General features: G+C 40.5%; 1 protein-coding gene across 1 annotated transcript in view; it reads right to left on the minus strand.

Moving 5' to 3' along the window:
• Bruce (BIR repeat containing ubiquitin-conjugating enzyme) overlaps positions 1–18,576 on the minus strand; it is a 131,833-nt gene that overhangs the window by 40,386 nt on the left and 72,871 nt on the right. Inside the window, exons 34-45 of the mRNA XM_080284846.1 lie at positions 18,013–18,360; positions 15,958–16,090; positions 14,517–14,760; positions 13,629–13,742; positions 8,157–8,302; positions 7,273–7,387; positions 6,018–6,122; positions 5,323–5,590; positions 4,066–4,277; positions 3,619–3,805; positions 2,978–3,202; positions 482–591 (exon numbers count right to left, since the gene is read on the minus strand). Of these exons, the coding sequence (XP_080140972.1) occupies positions 482–591; positions 2,978–3,202; positions 3,619–3,805; positions 4,066–4,277; positions 5,323–5,590; positions 6,018–6,122; positions 7,273–7,387; positions 8,157–8,302; positions 13,629–13,742; positions 14,517–14,760; positions 15,958–16,090; positions 18,013–18,360 (2,207 nt within the window). The remainder of the gene's footprint in view (positions 1–481; positions 592–2,977; positions 3,203–3,618; positions 3,806–4,065; positions 4,278–5,322; positions 5,591–6,017; positions 6,123–7,272; positions 7,388–8,156; positions 8,303–13,628; positions 13,743–14,516; positions 14,761–15,957; positions 16,091–18,012; positions 18,361–18,576) is intronic.

Below are 18,576 nucleotides of genomic sequence, written 5' to 3' on the forward strand. Positions count from 1 at the left end.
TTTTAGATAGGGGAATCTGGGGGACACTTAACTCGACCAAGAACCCCGGTCATATGGTTACCACCCAGTATAGTAAATGGTCTCCTGGGTAGAGGAAACCATCTGGCTTGTCACTCGGTGTAGAGACCATAAGGCTCCCCTACACTGAGTGAGACGATGATTGGTGCCCCCACCTACCACTAAATAAACACAATTTAAAAAAAATATATATATCACACTCTCCCACAATATCTGGAATAATACATCAACATTTCTCAAGGTCTGTATGATAAATTACTCAAAAGTCACACATCAAGTAATTTTAATACAGTAATCATAAAAAAAAACAGTGCAACATAACCCCATAACTACCCTATTCAGGACATAGGAGACCCAAGATTAGGCCACAATAGTCCAGAATATTCAAACAGTAATAGAAGTAGAATCTACATGTTAGAAATTAATATGTAATTAGGTAATCTCATGGTGTAAAGAAGCTCACCTTCATGCCTCCAAGAGCAGCAAACTTTTCAAGAATGGTGGGGCAATCAAGAACTCGGGTGAAGAAGCACAGTGCAGGTTCTGACAATGAAGGTGGACTCCACCATCCACCTAAACCAAAACAAAACACAAAATCATCATTATTATCACCATCATGGCCTTAATTACCATCCATCCATCATCCAGTCCTATGTTGCCCTATGAGGAACATAGGAGCCTGGGGCTAGGAAAGTTGGTCCTGACAATTTAGATGAGAGTGGCTAGCCTCACTCATCCCTGAGTGGCATTATGTGAACAATAAACCCCAAACACCCCTTGGATATAAACCTACATAGGCTCAATCCGATTGTAGCTCCTTAATTACCCACTAAACTACCAGGTGCCATAATTTGGTTATATGGTTACCACCCAGCACAGAAAATGGTTTCCGGTGTACAGGAAACCATTTGGCTTGTCAGTCATAGCAGAGTCACCCATTGGTAGAAGGAAGAGGAAAGAATGAAGGAATGAAAGACAGAAGACGGAGTGCAAAGTCACCCGTAGGCAGAAGGAAGAGGAAAGAATGAAGGAAAGACAAGAGAGGAAGGAAGGGAGGGAGGAAAGGGCAGACACCCAATGCAGCACTACATCGAGTGAGTGGATGATGAGCGCCCCCACCTACCATCAAATACAAAAGTAACAGAGGCAATAACACTATCAACAAAGGCCCCTGTGAAATGTGCCATATCTCTATTCATTCATCTCTCAAGCCTTCGAAATAACACACAATTCCAGCCCAGGAAAATGATCCACACAAAATTATAAAGCACAGGGGGATACACGTTTCAAATATCATAGAACATTTGGCTGAAATCACATTATGATTTAAAGTTTACCTGCATGATAGTTTTGTATTGCTACTACAATCCATGTTCTAAGGGCATATTTCCAACTATACTCTTTTCACCATAATTTGGCCCTAATTTTCATCCTTTTGCAGCACATTTCATTAAGTTCAGTAATAGAATAAGACAATGCCATCGCTCTGCATTCTTTCCACAGCACTTCTACATGACTAGTATAATCTTCTAGTATTAATTTATCATTAGAACCCAGCAGTGATAAGAGGGAGAAGGTAATTCTGGGGCAAGTTAGAGTACGAGTATAGTTATCATCACCATCATCATCATTAGGACCTCCTTTCCCACCCTACGGCAGGGTGAGGAGTAGCAATGTCCAGACAGCCCAAGTTTGCCCAATCCAATGGGACACACTTCCATTTACTCATCATTCAAGCCCCCAAATTCCTGGCTCTATTTGATATGCCAAAAAACATCGACCACATTCAGTAGCTTCACATAAAAGTATCCAATAAAGTCAATCCAAACGCTGTCATGTTAAAACAGGGCGCCAAATCCCAGATCATGTACTTCTTCTCACAACACTCATCCAGCCAGCTCGATCTCGGCAGTCCCTTAGCCTCACCGACTTCCATCCCTCTCTTCCTCACACACTTATCCACTATATTCCTCCACCTTCTCCTTGGCCTACCTCACCTCCTCCTCCCCTCAAATTCACTCAGATACACCTTTTTCACCACTCTATTGTTATCCATTCTCTCCACATGACCATATCACCTCAGTACACTCTCTTCAATTCTGGTGTCCACCGACTTCCTCACTCCGCATCTTTCACAAATCACATTATTTCGTATCCTATCCACTCTCTGTACTCCACACACATTCCTCCTAAGTCCCATCTTCACTACTCTCACTCTTGAATTTTCATTTTCATGCCACACCATAGTCTCATATCCATATATTAAAGTTGGCACTAACACTTCTTCATGGAAGCCTCACGCAGTTGCAACACTCAAGCCTGTTTCTTAACAAGGCGTTCACAGTACCGGCTACTTTTCTTCCTTGTGTCACTCTACTTTCCACTTTTTTTGCACATTTTCATCTCTTTTCTATCACTGTACCTAGGTGTCTGAACTCTCCCACCAATTCCAGTCTCTCTCCATTCACTCTAACATCAAACTGGGAGTCACCTTTTCTCTCAAAATTACCACCACTTTACTCTTTTCTACATTTACTCTCAAGGCATGATGCTCACAGACATAAAAAAAACTCTGCACTAGTCTACCAAGTTCTTGTCCAGTATTTGCAGGTAGCATTGCATCATCAGCATACAACAATTTTGAGAGATTCCATCCATCACCATTCATTACCAATGCCATCCCTCTCTCCACTACTCATGTTTTTACTTCTTGAATCATCCCATCCATACATATACAGTATATATATATATATATATATAAAACACTGTGGGTATGATCTGGCATCCAGAGCAGGAAAATGTTAAGTTATGGCATTTCTAAGATATAAAGGCACTACTGTATTGACAACCAGACATATCATACTTTCAGGATATCAGGTCTGTTCAATACAAAGAAACTATTTCTTTTCATAACTTTAATATAACAGTATGGTATTTGATGAAGAGACTGCCAACAAACCTGGAGTTATGAAGGCAACAACTGGTCTGAGGATGAGGTCAGGGGTGGTAGCTTTGGTGTTAAGTGTGAGGAGGAGCTGATACAGAGCATCGGTGAGGGTCTCCCCAAGGCACAACTTCTCTGACACCTCCCCCGACACAGCACCCAGCAGCATGGACACACTACTCCCCTCACATGCTGCTACAGACTTCAGGAGTAGCTGCATTGTCTCTGTGTTTTGCAGTACTGGAAAGAGAAGGTGCTGTTGTTAGTCTACAAATACAGTACTCTGTACAAACATAGTATCACCATCACCATCCAAACCATATTTCTCAATCGTTTTTACTGCTTTATAAATGCTTCATTAGTTCAGTGTTAATAAACAAGTAATCACATATAATTTACAACTATCTGGGGGGGGGGATAATATATATATATATATATATATATATATATATGTATTTTTTTTCAATTATATCCAGTTAGTGGGAAATTTCGGCAAGTCAATCAACCCTAGAGCCCAATATAATTCAGTTCATAAAGGGTTTACTGTGTACAGTATATATTTTATCTTATTATGTACTTTGCATACACCTGCTTACAATTCTACATCACATACATCTTCTTACAACAATAAAGAACAAAACACACAATCTAGTCACCTGTATCAGCAAGGCAGGGTACACTGTTGGGAGCTGCGTGGGAACAGGTGTGGGGTGCAGTGTGCATGGCTTTGTGTTCATCTGTCTGGCTGGAGCTGGCATCACTTCGTTGCTGTTCCAGTTTGCTCGAATCCGTCAGTGACCCACCAGGGTTTTCCGCCTCGTAGTTGGTTGGTGCTGTCCGACTCTGGAAATACAGTACAGTATATACAAATATATGAGCTGATCTAATATCCAGTCTTTATCTTCCTTATGAACCAAGATGAAAAGGTAAAATGAAAAACTGATATAGTAATCATAAAAACCATCATACACTTGGACAAGTTCAAGCAAATGAGCTTCAAAAGGGGTCAGAAATACTTATAAAAAGAACAGAGTGTAAAAAGAGGATCTCATGTAAATGGAAGCAAAAGTTTTGCAACAGGTCTCTAAAAATGCAAAAATTACCTGTGCCGACTGAGGACTGAGAGGTGTCTGAGCCAGCTTGCGAGAGAGGTTGAGGAGGGAGCAGAGAAGGGCGAGGCGAGAGGGGGCAGGGCCCTGGCGACCATCTGAGCCAAGCACCGAGGCAAAGAGTCCGCCAAGCATGTTGGAGTTGTGGCTGGTGGCTCCATATGTCACACCCTCACTCGACATCAGGTGCCCGTGGACAAGGATCACTAGAGAAAATGGCAGTGGAAACAACCGATAGAATAAAGACAGTGTGATCAAACTAAAGCTCAGTGACAAGTTACATACAGAAATGCTGAAGACTTAACTAGTCTGGGAAAAAAAAAAAAAAAAATCAAAGTCCAAGATGAGGCTCTCAAACTATTACTCATAAGCATCTCTTATTTATTTTTCCAGAAGTTTCAAGCAACTGTTGGAGAGCAATTGGTTGGTTTAGGCACTTGGTTTAGCTTCTACTCTATAAAAAAAAAAAAAAAAAAAATTAGACATACTGCAGTTAGTCTCAGTATGGAATTTCTGCTTGCCATCCACACATTCGATGTAGTGCTGCTCTCAGACGTCTGCCCTTTCCTCTCCTCCATCCTTCTTTCCTTTCATCCTCTTCTGTCATTCTTTCCTCTTCTGTCATTCTTTCCTTCATTCTTTCCTAGTCCTTCTGCCTTCAGGTGACCTTACACTCCCTCTTCTGTCTTTCTTTCCTTCATTCTTTCCTCTTACTTCTGCTTGTGGGTGACTCTACACTGAGTGACATGCCAAATGGTTTCCTGTACACCAGGAAGCCATTTACTATGCTGGGTGGTAACTATAAAACCAAATTTTGGTGCCTGGTGGTTTAGCAGGTAATTACGGCACTCGAATCGGATTGAGCCGGTGAAGGATTATATCCAAGGGGTGGTTGGGGTTTATTGCTCACGTAGTGCCACTCGGGATGAGTGAGGCTGGTCACTCTCATCTTAAATGTCAGGACCAACTTGCCTAACCCCAGGCTCCTACATTCCTCATGGGGCAACGTAGGATTGGATGATGAATGAATCAATCAATCAATCAACTTCTGTATTTATACATTATAACTCAGTGTTACGCACCTCATAAGCTAACTTGCAAGCTGAAATTGGGACAAATTTAGCTGAAGGATATCCCTATGTCCCCTTATCACTGACCTATTGCTTTTGCTAAAATTTCTATTACACAGTGAACTAAAATCAATGTCAAGAAACTAAAAAGGGCTGACTGACTCCATCTTCATTTCCTGACCTGTAGCATTGATGATGGAGAGTGCAACATGCATCCTTTCCATCCCCTCATACTGCATGGAGAGAAGCGTTCCCAGGAGGCAACACTGAGCATCCAGAGGGCCCATTGCCAATGATATGGCCCCTTGTGGTTCCAGGAGGCACGCCACCAGTGTGAGAAGTGCCTGCTTTAGTGTGGTGCCAGGTCCACTAGAGGTGCTCACAACATCACAACGCACACGTAACCTTACTAGAAGGTCTTCCACAAGGCCAGTTACTGTGCTCCCAACCTGGAAAATATTGAGATGATAAGGTACTAATGAAAGCATAATGAAGCAAAATCGCATCAGTTAGTGATGAAAATATATAGTAACAGTAAATCTCAGGTTACTCCTTGTGTGGTGTAGGATCTTAAGAAAATGCTATCACTGATGATAAAACCTTATTAATGAAGCTAATGAACTATATTTTAATATACCACCCACAGCAGAGATTAATCATGTGCTGGAAAATATTGATGGTTGTCTAGCATAAATACAATGACTAACATGACAAAAACAGGACAAAATACTGCGTAACGTATATATATATATATATTAAAAACCACGAACCTGAAAAAGTTTATGTACTGAACGGGAGTATTTCAGTAAAATTCTCAGAAAAAAGGTTTCACGTAAGAATTCTGAACTGCCCTATAATACATAAAGTGGTACTTACAACATCACTCCTCATGTCTGATCCTGAGACACAAGAGCCAGTCAGTAGCTTCTGCAGTGTTGGAACAAAGTTGATGTCTGTCACTATATTGATGGCCATCCCACTCTGCAAAACAAAAAATAATCTTTCCATTTCTCTTACTGCAATACTTATCTAAACTGCAGTTCAATGGATACAAATGGAAACTACTGTATCAAAAGCTTCTCCTCTCCTCCTCCTCTTCTGTTTTTGTTTTCCTCTTTCTGATACATGAAGCAGAGAACTTGAGACAGGCATAAATAAACTCTGTGAATCAAAGATTTAAGCAACAAGTGACAAAACATATTCCTTATCACTGACAACATATAAATAAGCAAGAAATATTCAACAAGTGACACACAGATAAACATGAGACAGTTATATAAATAAGTATGCAACTCAAGGCAGCTTCATAAAAAGTAAGACTGTAGAATAAATAGTAACTGATTCAGTGTAGTACAACACACAAACATAATTTACCAACCACAGTAAAACAGTACAATAAATACAGTGATAAATACCATAGATAAAGATAGCTACAGAGTATAACTTGACAAACAGGGGAAAATTAATTATTTCATAAACATTAAAACACCCAAAGCAGTTGTATGAAAAGGCATCCCAAAAGACAAAGTTCTTTAAGAACTGATACATGGGAAAGAGACAACAGCATATAGTACGCCAAACATAGCTGTAGGCAGTACCTACTTATAAATGCTTCATTTAAAGTTATTTAATCATTAAGCTGGTGATGAATTTACTGCTTTGTCACTGAAAGCTCCTCTTGATATACATGCACACATTTTACAACTTAACTCCATCAATCCAATGACATTCTATATTTAATCCTTTGTAAAGCCCATTCGTTAGTAAGGATACACATCCGCTCATATTATCTACTGTAGAGTCGACTGTTGGTGAGATGTGGAACCATTTCACTTACTGCCTGGTGCACTGACCATCAATGTGCCAATAAGTGAGGGAATTAGTCCCAAATCTTACCAGCAATGGATACCATAGTACAGAAAACAAGATGTATATCGTTTCTCCTGAATGCAACTGTACCTCCAGATGTTTTTCTTTATTTATGAAGGATCTATGTAGTAAAGGAGTTAAATTAAGGCAGTATCTAACCCCTCATAATGTGTTTTCTAAGCTAAACAAAAACTTGAAAAAAAGGGGAGGTAGTGACAAGGGCAAACTGTACAAAAAAAAAAAAAAATGCCACAACACTCACAAGATCAATGTGGTCAGCATTGGTTGGGGGTAGGTGGTCCTGTGGTGTGTGGTTGCAGCAGAGGGTAAGAGTCTGCAGCACCAGGCACCAACACCGCATGCTCACACTCCCACTCCTACAAGATCGTAAAAGTGCATTTCACTGGGTGCTGTTTGATAGATCTAACAGTACTTGCCTATCCCATTCTGCTGCCTTCTGAGCATAGGAACCTGAGGCTAGGCTGCAACTACCACAGTTCAGAACATATAAGGAAAGGAGGCTGATCTATGCCCCTGGTAGTGAATTACACAACAGAAAAACCTCTGGTCACCTTCAAAACTCAAACTGTAGCATGTAAGCACCGGTCCATTCTTATCCAAGAGCTCTACCACCAGATCACCAGGCTTTCAGCTTAATAATTTCTGGGATCTGCTTCAAAAATTGTAGTAAAAAATTAAGGGCTTGCCATTCCTTTTTCAATTTTTCATCATCAACATTATCATCTAATCCTGTGCCGCCCCATGAGGAGCGTAACAGCCCGGGGTTAGACAAGTTGGTCCTGACATTTAAGATGAGAGTGACCTGCCTCACTCATTCCTGAATGGCATTACATAAGCAATAAACCCCAACCGCCCCTTGGAAGTAATATGACATAAGCTCAATCTGGCTGGACTGCCCTAATCACTAAACAACCCAGCGCCATAGTTTGGTTATATGGTTACCACTAGGCATAGTAAATGGCTTCCTGGTGTACAGGAAACCATTTGGCTTGTCGCTCAGTGTAGAGCCACCTGTAGACAGACGGAAAAGGATGGACAGAATGGAAGAGAGACATAAGAGGAAGGACGAGAGGAAAAGGCAGCCACCCGAGGGCAGCACATACAAATCTTAGTGTAAGAACATACCTGACCACTGCTGCAAGGAGTGCCGAGACTGCCCTGGGAGTGAGGGGGAGGGTGGGGGCAATGGATGGCGTGTATTTGCCCCCCGCCAGCTCCAGGTTAATGCTTAACCACAGACCCAGCACTGACTCTACATGGCTACCATCAAACTGTATGCAGAAAAGGGGAATACGTGTATTACACCATGTCCTACTGTATAACATTTTTTAAAATGGGAAAAAGGATAACAATAAAAAATATGGTACAGTAATCCCGCATTTTTTGCGGATTTTTTGTCTATGGTTTTGCCCTCTCGCAGATTTTCTTAGCATTAATAAGTTCAACAAAAATATCCTTGAATATACAGAAAAAAAAAAAAAATTGAAATTCCCGCAGCTTCCAATTGTAGCGCGGTAAACTCACGCCACCCTCTGTCCCTTTCCCGTGGCCCCTCTGCCAGTGTTACCATATCTAGCATAATTTTATTCTTTTAGCATAATTTTGATCAAATTTTCGAGTCTGGAATATTTTTTAGCATATTAGAAGTTTTAGAATCATTCTAGCATAATTTAGAATGGAATGGAATATTTTTAGAATAATTTTATAAAAGCTACAAATCAGAGAGAGAGAGAGAGAGGAATAAGGTAAGATGTTTGAATAGTTGGTTACTTTCAGTTTGGGCTTGGGTTGGATTAGGTTAGGTTAGGTTAGGTTAGGTTTAAGGTTAGGTTCGGTTTGGTTCGGTTAGGTTAGGATAAGTTTGAGCTTTGTACTTTACCCATGAAACCTAGGTTTTTCCGATGGATTTTGGTATGATTCATTCGATTTTCAGCTTCATTTCAGTCGGAAATGACCATTTTCTGTGTTTCCCCCCCTCCCTATAACCCCCGATTCCCCAAAGATCCCTCATTATTTCAGGGGGATGGGGGGTGGGGTCATATCTCAAAATCTGGTTATTTCCGACGGAAATGATGCTCAAAATCGAACGAATCACATCAAAATCCATCAGAAAAACGTAAGTTTCGTGGGAAAAAGCAGTATGGGTAGATACCGATATTTATCCTCTTACTGTATGTAGGTTCATCTTAATATTTTCATAGTAAATAATATATAATTAATATGTTGCACGAATATGTATAGAATTTTATCATTTAGCTTCAAGTTAGCATAATTCATTTTTTACTTGGAACAAATTTGCTCAAACTAGCATAATTTTTTCATTGCCCTAGCATAATTTCGTTGTTTGGATATGGCAACACTGCTCTCTGCCTCGCATTCTTCAGTCCACGCCTGACTGCCTTAAGTGGCTGTTGTGGTTGTAACCACACTATGATATGAGCCTCTTGCCTCCCACTTGCTTTCCACATGGCCCCAGGACGTAAGCCAGCCTCACCAAAGGCTAATAATACAATTAGTAAGAACTCCAAAGTGACAAAACGATCAAGTTATGACCTTAGCAGAGAAAATTGTGTTACTGGACAAGCTAAGAAACGACCGTGCGAGTGTTTGCTATCACCAGTTAATGCATCTTTTTATTTTGTACTGTTTTGTTAATAAATGTGTAGATAATTGTGTATTACAGTACGGTGTTTACGTTTTTCCTTCATAATGGAGTATGTGCTTTCAATCTTGTAAGAAGGTATTTCGGGATGAGTATGGAGGTTTCGGGACAGTTCGCAGTCACAACAAACACAAAACAATTCGCCTTCATTAATGAAGATAGCTATGGGTGACGCTAGAATATAATTCAAAGGCGACTACAGCGAGGAAGAAACAAGTTAATTATTGACTAAAGGTGCAACTAATAAATAATATCCAGAACCTACGCTACTGAACATAGACTTTGCTGGATCCCCCTGAAATATAGTTATTAAAGTATTGATTAATTAATAATAAGTATATTGATGAAAGTATTGATTAGTATATTTATAGAATGGCGGGGAATCGTCCAGGGTGCGAATTGTTCTGAAGGGGAATCGTCCATGTTTTGACGGGGAATTGTCTGACGGGGAATTGTCTCGCAATCAGTATGGACGTGGACTGTGTGATGGGCAGCATGGTGGACACAAGTGCAAGTTTTCAATTGTTAATAGAGTATTCGCGGAATTGACTTTTCGCGGGGGTTACAAGAACGTAACTACCGCGAAATATGCGGGATTACTGTACTGTAGTTTGATACCGTACCACTTAATCTAATACACACAGCAATACTGCAAATTAATGCTGTAGCATCCCCTACACATCATCTATAAAAAAAAAAAAAAAAGGACAGTTAAGAGCTTACTTATACAGGAAAATAATAATAATATAAAAAATAATAATAATAATCTCGTCTTTTGTTTCTCAAAAGTGCAAGTTCTTCCATTGGAAATTCACTAGCGCTCGACACACATATACAGCAAAAGCTTGATATAACGGAATAATTCAGTCAACCCCTACTCTGTTTTATCAAATATTCCGCTTTCTCAAGCTTCTGTTCCAAAACCATAGATGGAATGGAATTTTCCGGAAATTTGCGATTTTTCCCATGTTGCTTCCCTAACTCATGACCTGAAGCCTATACACAGTTGCTACTAAATAGCTTCTATTGCTACACACACACACATGCTGCCTATGCTAGTCATAATGATACACACAGAACAGTCAGAACCCACAATAATAATAATAATAATACGGTTATTAAATAAAACAGTAAAAAATGATACACACAGAACAGTCAGAACCCACAATAATAATAATAATATGGTAATAATAATAAATAAAACAATAAAAAAAACACCTCCAAAGGGGGGGATATGACTTATTTGTAGAATTATGCCTGACACAGCCCCCCAAACATGTGTCAGGCATGATGCTTCGACATTATTTCTAATTTCTAGCCCAAAGAAAGTCTCACCCTTTCCTTTTTTTCCTGCACTTAGGCACGGTGAACAATTGGTTTGCTGATTTTCTACAGAAAAGGCACAAAAAAGTTTGTAATGCCAAGGTAATCACGCACACTTGGAGAGAAGATTTGAACTGTGCGGGGGTTGCTGGTAGACTGCGGCGAGGTGAGCGGCCTCACCCAGCCTGGGACAAAGCAGCTTGTTGCCGTGGCCTGTGACAAAGCACCGCACTTTGTGATCGATCAGAAACGTTCCAATACATCACGATTTGTCCACAGCCACGGACAAACTGGCTTGTTTCCATTACGGAAACCTGATGCCTCGCAACAGAACAGAAAACTTCCGGAATATTATGAGAACCTTCAGGAAAAAAAATTGTTCCATTTTCTCAAGCTTCCGTTTTATCCCGCGTTCGTTATATCAAGCTTTTACTGTACATTACTGTTACAATTACATCTCTCATATACAATACAAAGTTCATCAGTATAAAAAAAAGTGGCACTAATTAAATCCCATAATCATCTGTCACAGTACCTGTCTCTAGATCGTAGCATTTCCAAAAGAGAAATGCTTTTCACTGTCCCTTAAAGAATTCAACAGAAGAGAGTTGTTTCATGGACAAAGGCAATCTATTATGTAACCCTGGGGCTCTATACCCAAAATAACAATCAGGGAAAGATAACTGGTGAATGGCTCCAGGCTCGTCAAGACGCAAGGAATCATCTTCACTACGTAACATCACACTTGGGCACGTCGATAGGAATTTTAACTATTCAGCAAGATACAGCCGAAGCACAATTTAACAGACTAATTCAGCCAACCCCCCTTCCGTTATCTCGAAATTTCCGCTAAATTGAGTTCTGTAACCAAGGCTCAGTATGAGGGAAGCTTTCTGCAAAAACCTCGAAGGCAACTGTCATGCCAAGTTCCAGACAATGCGCACACACACAGAACAGATGCTAATAGGTCCAGGATCATGTAAAGGCTGGCTCAGGCGGGCAACGTGACCCAGGCGATGCGCAGGAACATGTCGCAACACCGTACAGGAATGATCAAGTGTGCTGGTGAGGGGAAAGTTTCCAGTATTGGCTCTCATACGTGCTCGTTTTTACTAGACTTTTTCCGGTAAGTCGATGGTTTTGCGAAAGGAATTTCCTTAACAGAATTACAGTAATCACTCGATTATCCAACATAACAGGGCCAAAGGCATGTCCGGGTAATGGCTCTGTCCGGATAATGGACTTCTTCCCTAGCTCCCCTTCTTACATACCCTAACTTTGAATACCATTAAAAAAGGCCACTACAGTACATCATACAACACTTGTTCCTGGTGTTTTACACTACCGTATCTGGTGAAACAGACCTATAAACAACGGCCAAGCAATAACCATGGTCAAGCACACCCATCAACCACAGGCAAGCAATCACCACCACAGGGCCATACCCTGCAGTGACATGAAAAAATACCATATTGCACAGTACTGTACATGATAAGACTGGCTACACAAGAAAAATCCAGTGGGCACACAAAACATTATGGCAACATGGAATAAAATCATGGTAAAATAGAATAAAATCATGGAACATTACAATAAGCTAGAATAAAATCAAGGAACAGTGCAGTCAGCTCGAATAAAACTGGCTACACAAGAAAAAGGCAAGGAGCACACAAAACATAATGGTTAAATGGAATAAAATCTTGATAAAACAGAATAAAATCATGGAACAGTACAGTAGGCTAGAATAAATCAAGGAACAGTCCAGTATCTGGAATAAAATGAAGAAAACATTCACAATTCCTCACAGGGCGTCGTGTGGAATAACCCACTAGCTCCTTGACTCTGGCTGTTGCATAGTGGCTGGCAAAGCTGTTGCACTGCACAGTACAGTAAATCCCATGTGGTCTAGTAGCGTACCCTGATAGGCTTAGTTGCAATAGGCATGCGACAAATAGCAAGGCCTGAAGCAGGTAGGGGATCACCACAAAAGCAACCATGTGCACCACCATGACAACTTTCGTGGAGATGTTTACTCAGTGGCTATTGTGCCGGAAATCAGAATGACCAAGTTTGTTCTCTGTAAGGAAACCAAAAAACTGTACAGTAATCACTCCAATATCCGACGTAATAGAGCCATAGGTAGGTCCGGATATTGGTTCTGTCCGGATATTGGGCCCCAGCTTATGGACTTGTACTTATGGACCCTAACTCAGAGAAACACCTATACAACTCCCTCTGGATATGCATAGCACCTATTTAAGACCCAAATCACACCAATAAGGCACATAAATGACTGAAATAAATGCAAAAGAAACATAAAATGAGGGTTTAGAAGTAGGTTCATACAATAATAAACATTCTGGTGACTGGCTCCTGGACTGGTACTTATGGACCCTAACCTAGCCTAACTCAGAAAAACACCTTCCTACTGCACATGCCTAGCTCCTAACACCCTATTCACACCAATAAAGGACATTAAAGAGTGAAATGAGGTAAGTATAGTATGGAAAAAAGTACAGTATGAAACATTCTTATGTCTGGATAGTGGGGATGTTCGGATATTGGGCGTCCGGATATTAGAGTGATTACTGTACTTCCTTTTATTATCTTACCTCCATAGACAGATGTAAAAGTATCTTCTGGAAGACATCTGTGAGCAGCTCCACACTGGCAGTCAGGTCCCCAGGTCCACACACCTCACTCTCACTCCACATGCTGTTGCTAACCTGCATGATTACAGAAAAACCATATTCAATTAACACATTTCAAACTTTTACAGCACATAAGCATAAGCTACACTTTTCTCTGGATGTATCTGACAGTGCTGTCAAGTCACAGGTCACACAGTCATTCAAATTCATGTGTAATTATTGGTTGATTTTGTTCCTTCTGCTATGCTGTTAAGATCACTCTAAATAGCGACAAAAATGAATCAGTGATAAGTATCATAACTACCATCATTTCTTTGCCACTGACAAAAAGGGTTGATATATTTTAAAAGAACAGGAGGAAGAAGGCAAAAAAGGAAAACTAACACAAGAGCAATCCAAGATTGCAAACCTCTGCCAAGGCTAAAGTGCAGGCATTGTAGGCATTATTTATCAAGTTAGAAGCAAAAATGTTGAAACTGCCACTATCCTGCAATGGTAAATATTCCTTTTAAAAATTCCTGGATCCAGATGATGATCCAGATCATCACCAAAACCTCATGGACTGTTCCTTGCACCATACCCTACCCCTCCAAAAAAAAAAATCAGCAAAATCTGTTCATAACCTTTTGAGTAATCTTGCTAACAGACAAACATACAAACAAATGGACACCAGCAAAAACATAACCTCCTTGCCGGAGGTTAAAAGTGTCCAGAGGAAAGGACACACATTAATTCTATTCAAGCCTTCAAAATTCTCAACTCCTCACAGACATACAGATTTCACATTATTGCTACAATATGTTCTTACAACTGTGTCAACTCGGAGCAAGAAAAGTGCCAGTACAGTACCTTGAGTGGAGCCGTTACAGCCAATGTCAGGCGTGAGGTGTGGACTGCTGCCATCATGTGGAGGCGAAGCTCAGCCAAAAGAGACACCCCTGCTTCTAGCCTGGCATCTACAGCAGTCGAATGGTCCATGCCTGGGTGGGGCGAGGCCAGGGGAGCACCTACCAGATCCCCAACTCGTCCGTCCTTACCGCTGCGTGAGGCCGGGTTGTTAGGTAGTGGGGGCGGCAGGTACGAGGGAGGGAAGCTGTAATACGCACTACCTTAGATCCTCACACTACCTACACCTACAACTATAACTATGTATAAACATCACCATTCATCATTTATCTATCTATCTATCTACAGCCAGACACCTTCATGCCAGAAAGGGTGGATCTAAATACTGCTTCCATGTGTCCCTGTCCTCTGTCATCTGGTTGCTTCCCTCACATGCCTATCCACCCTATCTCATCCTCAGTTTCCCTTCCCCTTCTCCTCTGCCGCCTCACTCACCTACCCACTCATAGTCATTCTCTTATTCTTCATTCTCTACCAACACTTCCAGCACATCTACATCAATACCAAAAGGCTTCCTCATTTGTTTGTCTGTTTCCTTTATACAGCTCCACATACTTCTCTCAAGTAAATCATTTCCACTCCTCTCACTACTAACCTATTTTCTACTATGGTAATAAACAAGACAGGCTCTACACTCCTAATGGGGCAATAAAGGACTGGATGATGGATGAGTTGGTAATAAGAACAGAAACAGGGAATGGAATAAAGCTATGCAGGTCACACAGCAAAATAGGTTACACATGCATGCATTCACCAATGAGGCATTTAAAATTCTCAGCTCCATCCCGCATGCAACACCCTCCACACATTGCTTCACATTTATTCATGGAGGCAATAAGTGTGATGTAAGGCCATTCCATTAAGTGCTTATGTTACAGAAAGGAAGCAATGGTGCATCTCATACTGGTACAAATTTTGCTGTTTATTTCTAGCTTCTGACAATTTTATTGCTACAATAATACCTATACCCTCCTTCCTCATACTTTCAAACACCACAACAAGATGTCTTCTTTACAGCTTTCTGCACAACCTTCTCTCTTACTTTCCATCACCCTAATTTAAAGTCCCAAACTTCATAATCCGTAGATTCCATGGCTTTGCTAATGTAGGTAAATGAAGCATTAAAACAGTAATAGCCGATTCCTAATTACCCCTCTTTGAGATGCTGGTCTTAAGGCTAGACTAACACAATCTGGTTCACTTCAAGGTTGATGAGTGGCCTACTTCCCCTGAAATCAAACCCATGTTACTGAAAAGGCAGTTACTCTGATTAGGCCATCTAACCATTAGACCACCATGTGGCTTTACAATCTAAAAAACTCATGACATTGCCTTGAACACCTATAAAGAAAATTAAACATACACGGATTCAAGGTGTACTCACTGTGACATGGCGAGCTCGATAGAAGTGAGGGTATTAGAGGCAGCAAGGGGGAGGCAGGGCATGTCTGCAAGGTACTCCCCAATCATGTCCTCACTCTCAGAACTATCCTCCAGCTCCAAAAATGAATACTTTCCTGAGAATCATTAAAAAAAAAAAAAAAACAGGATGTAGCTAATGCTTTTACAATGACAGTGACTTTATATTATTACTGCAACCCCTACGAGTATATTATTTTATCCATCTTTGGAGAGACAACTTATAGCACAGGGGCTATATACAACCACCATTTCCATCTTCAGTGCAATAGTGTCTTGCATATATTATTCCTGCTACGAACAGACAACTTCATTCAGCTTAGGGGAGACTTCTTGCAGTGAAGGAGACAGGGAAAATCATTCTTATCTCCAAAATTGAGAGATCTTTCTGTCCTTACCTTTAGAAAATACCTTTCTTTCTGCCAAAATAAAATACTGTACATACACTGACATCATCATCAAGGGGTTGCTGGGTGGTATGAGTCATGGTTGAGAAATACCTCACTACAGGTTTATATTCATGTTCCAGTACCTTCAGCTAAAAATACACTCAATTTACAAGATACTCCATATATTACAACTACCTATCAATCATGTATTTATCATCATCATCATCATCATCATCATCAGGAACTCCTTTCCCACCCTAGGGCAGGGTGAGGAGTAGCAATGTCCAGACAGCCTAAGTTTGTCCAGTTCAATGGGCCACGCTTCCATTCACTCATCATTCAGGCCCCCAGAACCCTGGCTCTATCAGATACACCAAAAACTTTCACCACATTCTGTAACTTCACATAAATGTATCCAACAGAGCCAATCGAAACGCTGTCACATTAAAAAGGGGTGCCACTTCTCACAACATTCATCCAGCCAGCTCGATCTCTAGTCAGTCCCCTACCCTCACCGACTTCCAAACCTCTCTCATTCACCATATCCCTCCACCTTCTCCTTGGCCTACCTCGCCTCCTTCCTCCTTCACATTCGCTCAGATATACCTTTTTCATCACTCTATTGTTATCCATTCTCTCCACATGACCATACAATCTCAGTTCACTCTCTTCAATTCTGGTTCCTCACTCCGCAACTTTCATAAGTCACATTATTTCACATCCTATCCACTCTCTGTACTCCATATACATTCCTCAGCAGCCCCATCTCCACTGCTCTCACATCTGACTTATCTATTTCATGCCACACCATAGTTTCACATCCATATGTTAAAGTTGGCACTAACACTACTTCACATAAGCCTCATGCAAGTGCACACTCAAGCCTCTGTTTCTTATCAAGGCCTTCATAGCACCAGCTACTTTCCTTCCTGATGTCACTCTACTTTTCCACTTCTTTTGCACATTTCCTCTCTTTTCTAACACTGTACCCAGGTATTTGAACTCTCACCAATTCCAGTCTCTCTCCATTCACTGTAACATCACCTTGACAGCATATATATATATATATATATATATATATATAGATATATATATATATATATATATATATAGATAGATAGATATATATATATATATATATATATATCGATATATAGATATATATATATAGATATAGAGATATCTATATATAGATATAGATATATATATATATATATATATATATATATATATATATATATATATATAATACAAAACACAGGTTTGGACACAGCCAAATAAGCTAAAACATTAGTTTGTTCAAGATTTTAAAAATTCAACATGTACTAAAAACTAAAGTGTCAGTGTACATAAAATACAATGCTAGGGCACTGGTTAATGATCAATAAAAATATATTATATTTCTGGCTCTCACTTGACACTAGGTGCTGGAGAGGGACATTTTCATTTAGTGGCACCCCATATGAGCTTCAGTTCCCTTCTCCCCTTGAAAGGAGAATGGTGAACCGCTGAAGAAAGGCAACTTCAGCCTGCAATCCACTGAGTTTGCATTCAGATCTGTCTGAGGCCACAACACAATGACACACTAAAAAGGAAGGTAAGAAGTAAGAACACGAGGTGAGAACACTCACCTGGCAAGTCATCATCCTCCAGTGTGGTGTAGTGTGTAGTCGCCATATTGACCACTGGTGGGCTAAGTGGTGTTGCTGACTGATCTGCCTGGCAGGTCTGACCGGCCACACACGTCCCACCCAATGTACTATCACAGTCATCTTGAGGGGAGGCCAATACAGTTTCCCCACTCACAGTCCCATTTGCAGTTACACCTTGCGCCGCTGAGCTAGCTGACCCTGAGGCCAGCGGGGGGGTTACAGAGGAGGTGGTGGCAGAGTTTCTGGCGGCATCTAGCACAATGTCGAAGTTGTCTTCATCACGGTGGTGGTCTGCATTCACCACTACTGTCCCATACATTCGCTCACCTAACACAAACAGAAATAAAATTACACTTTCTCACTGACAGGACAATGTCTAAAATGGAAATTAAGCATTAAAATTATGCAAACTATGAATTCTATTATATTCTTTCAGCAACATATCAATAATGAATATAAACTGTCAATAAAATAAGTACCATAGTTACCGCTACTGATAAATCTAACACTGCATTCGTCATAACTGGACAATTGGTTATAAAT

Source organism: Coenobita brevimanus, chromosome 103 (genome assembly GCF_032717465.1).
Source record: "Coenobita brevimanus isolate Jiangsu-jjx chromosome 103, ASM3271746v2, whole genome shotgun sequence".
In the NCBI taxonomy this organism is placed as follows: Eukaryota; Metazoa; Arthropoda; class Malacostraca; order Decapoda; family Coenobitidae; genus Coenobita; species Coenobita brevimanus.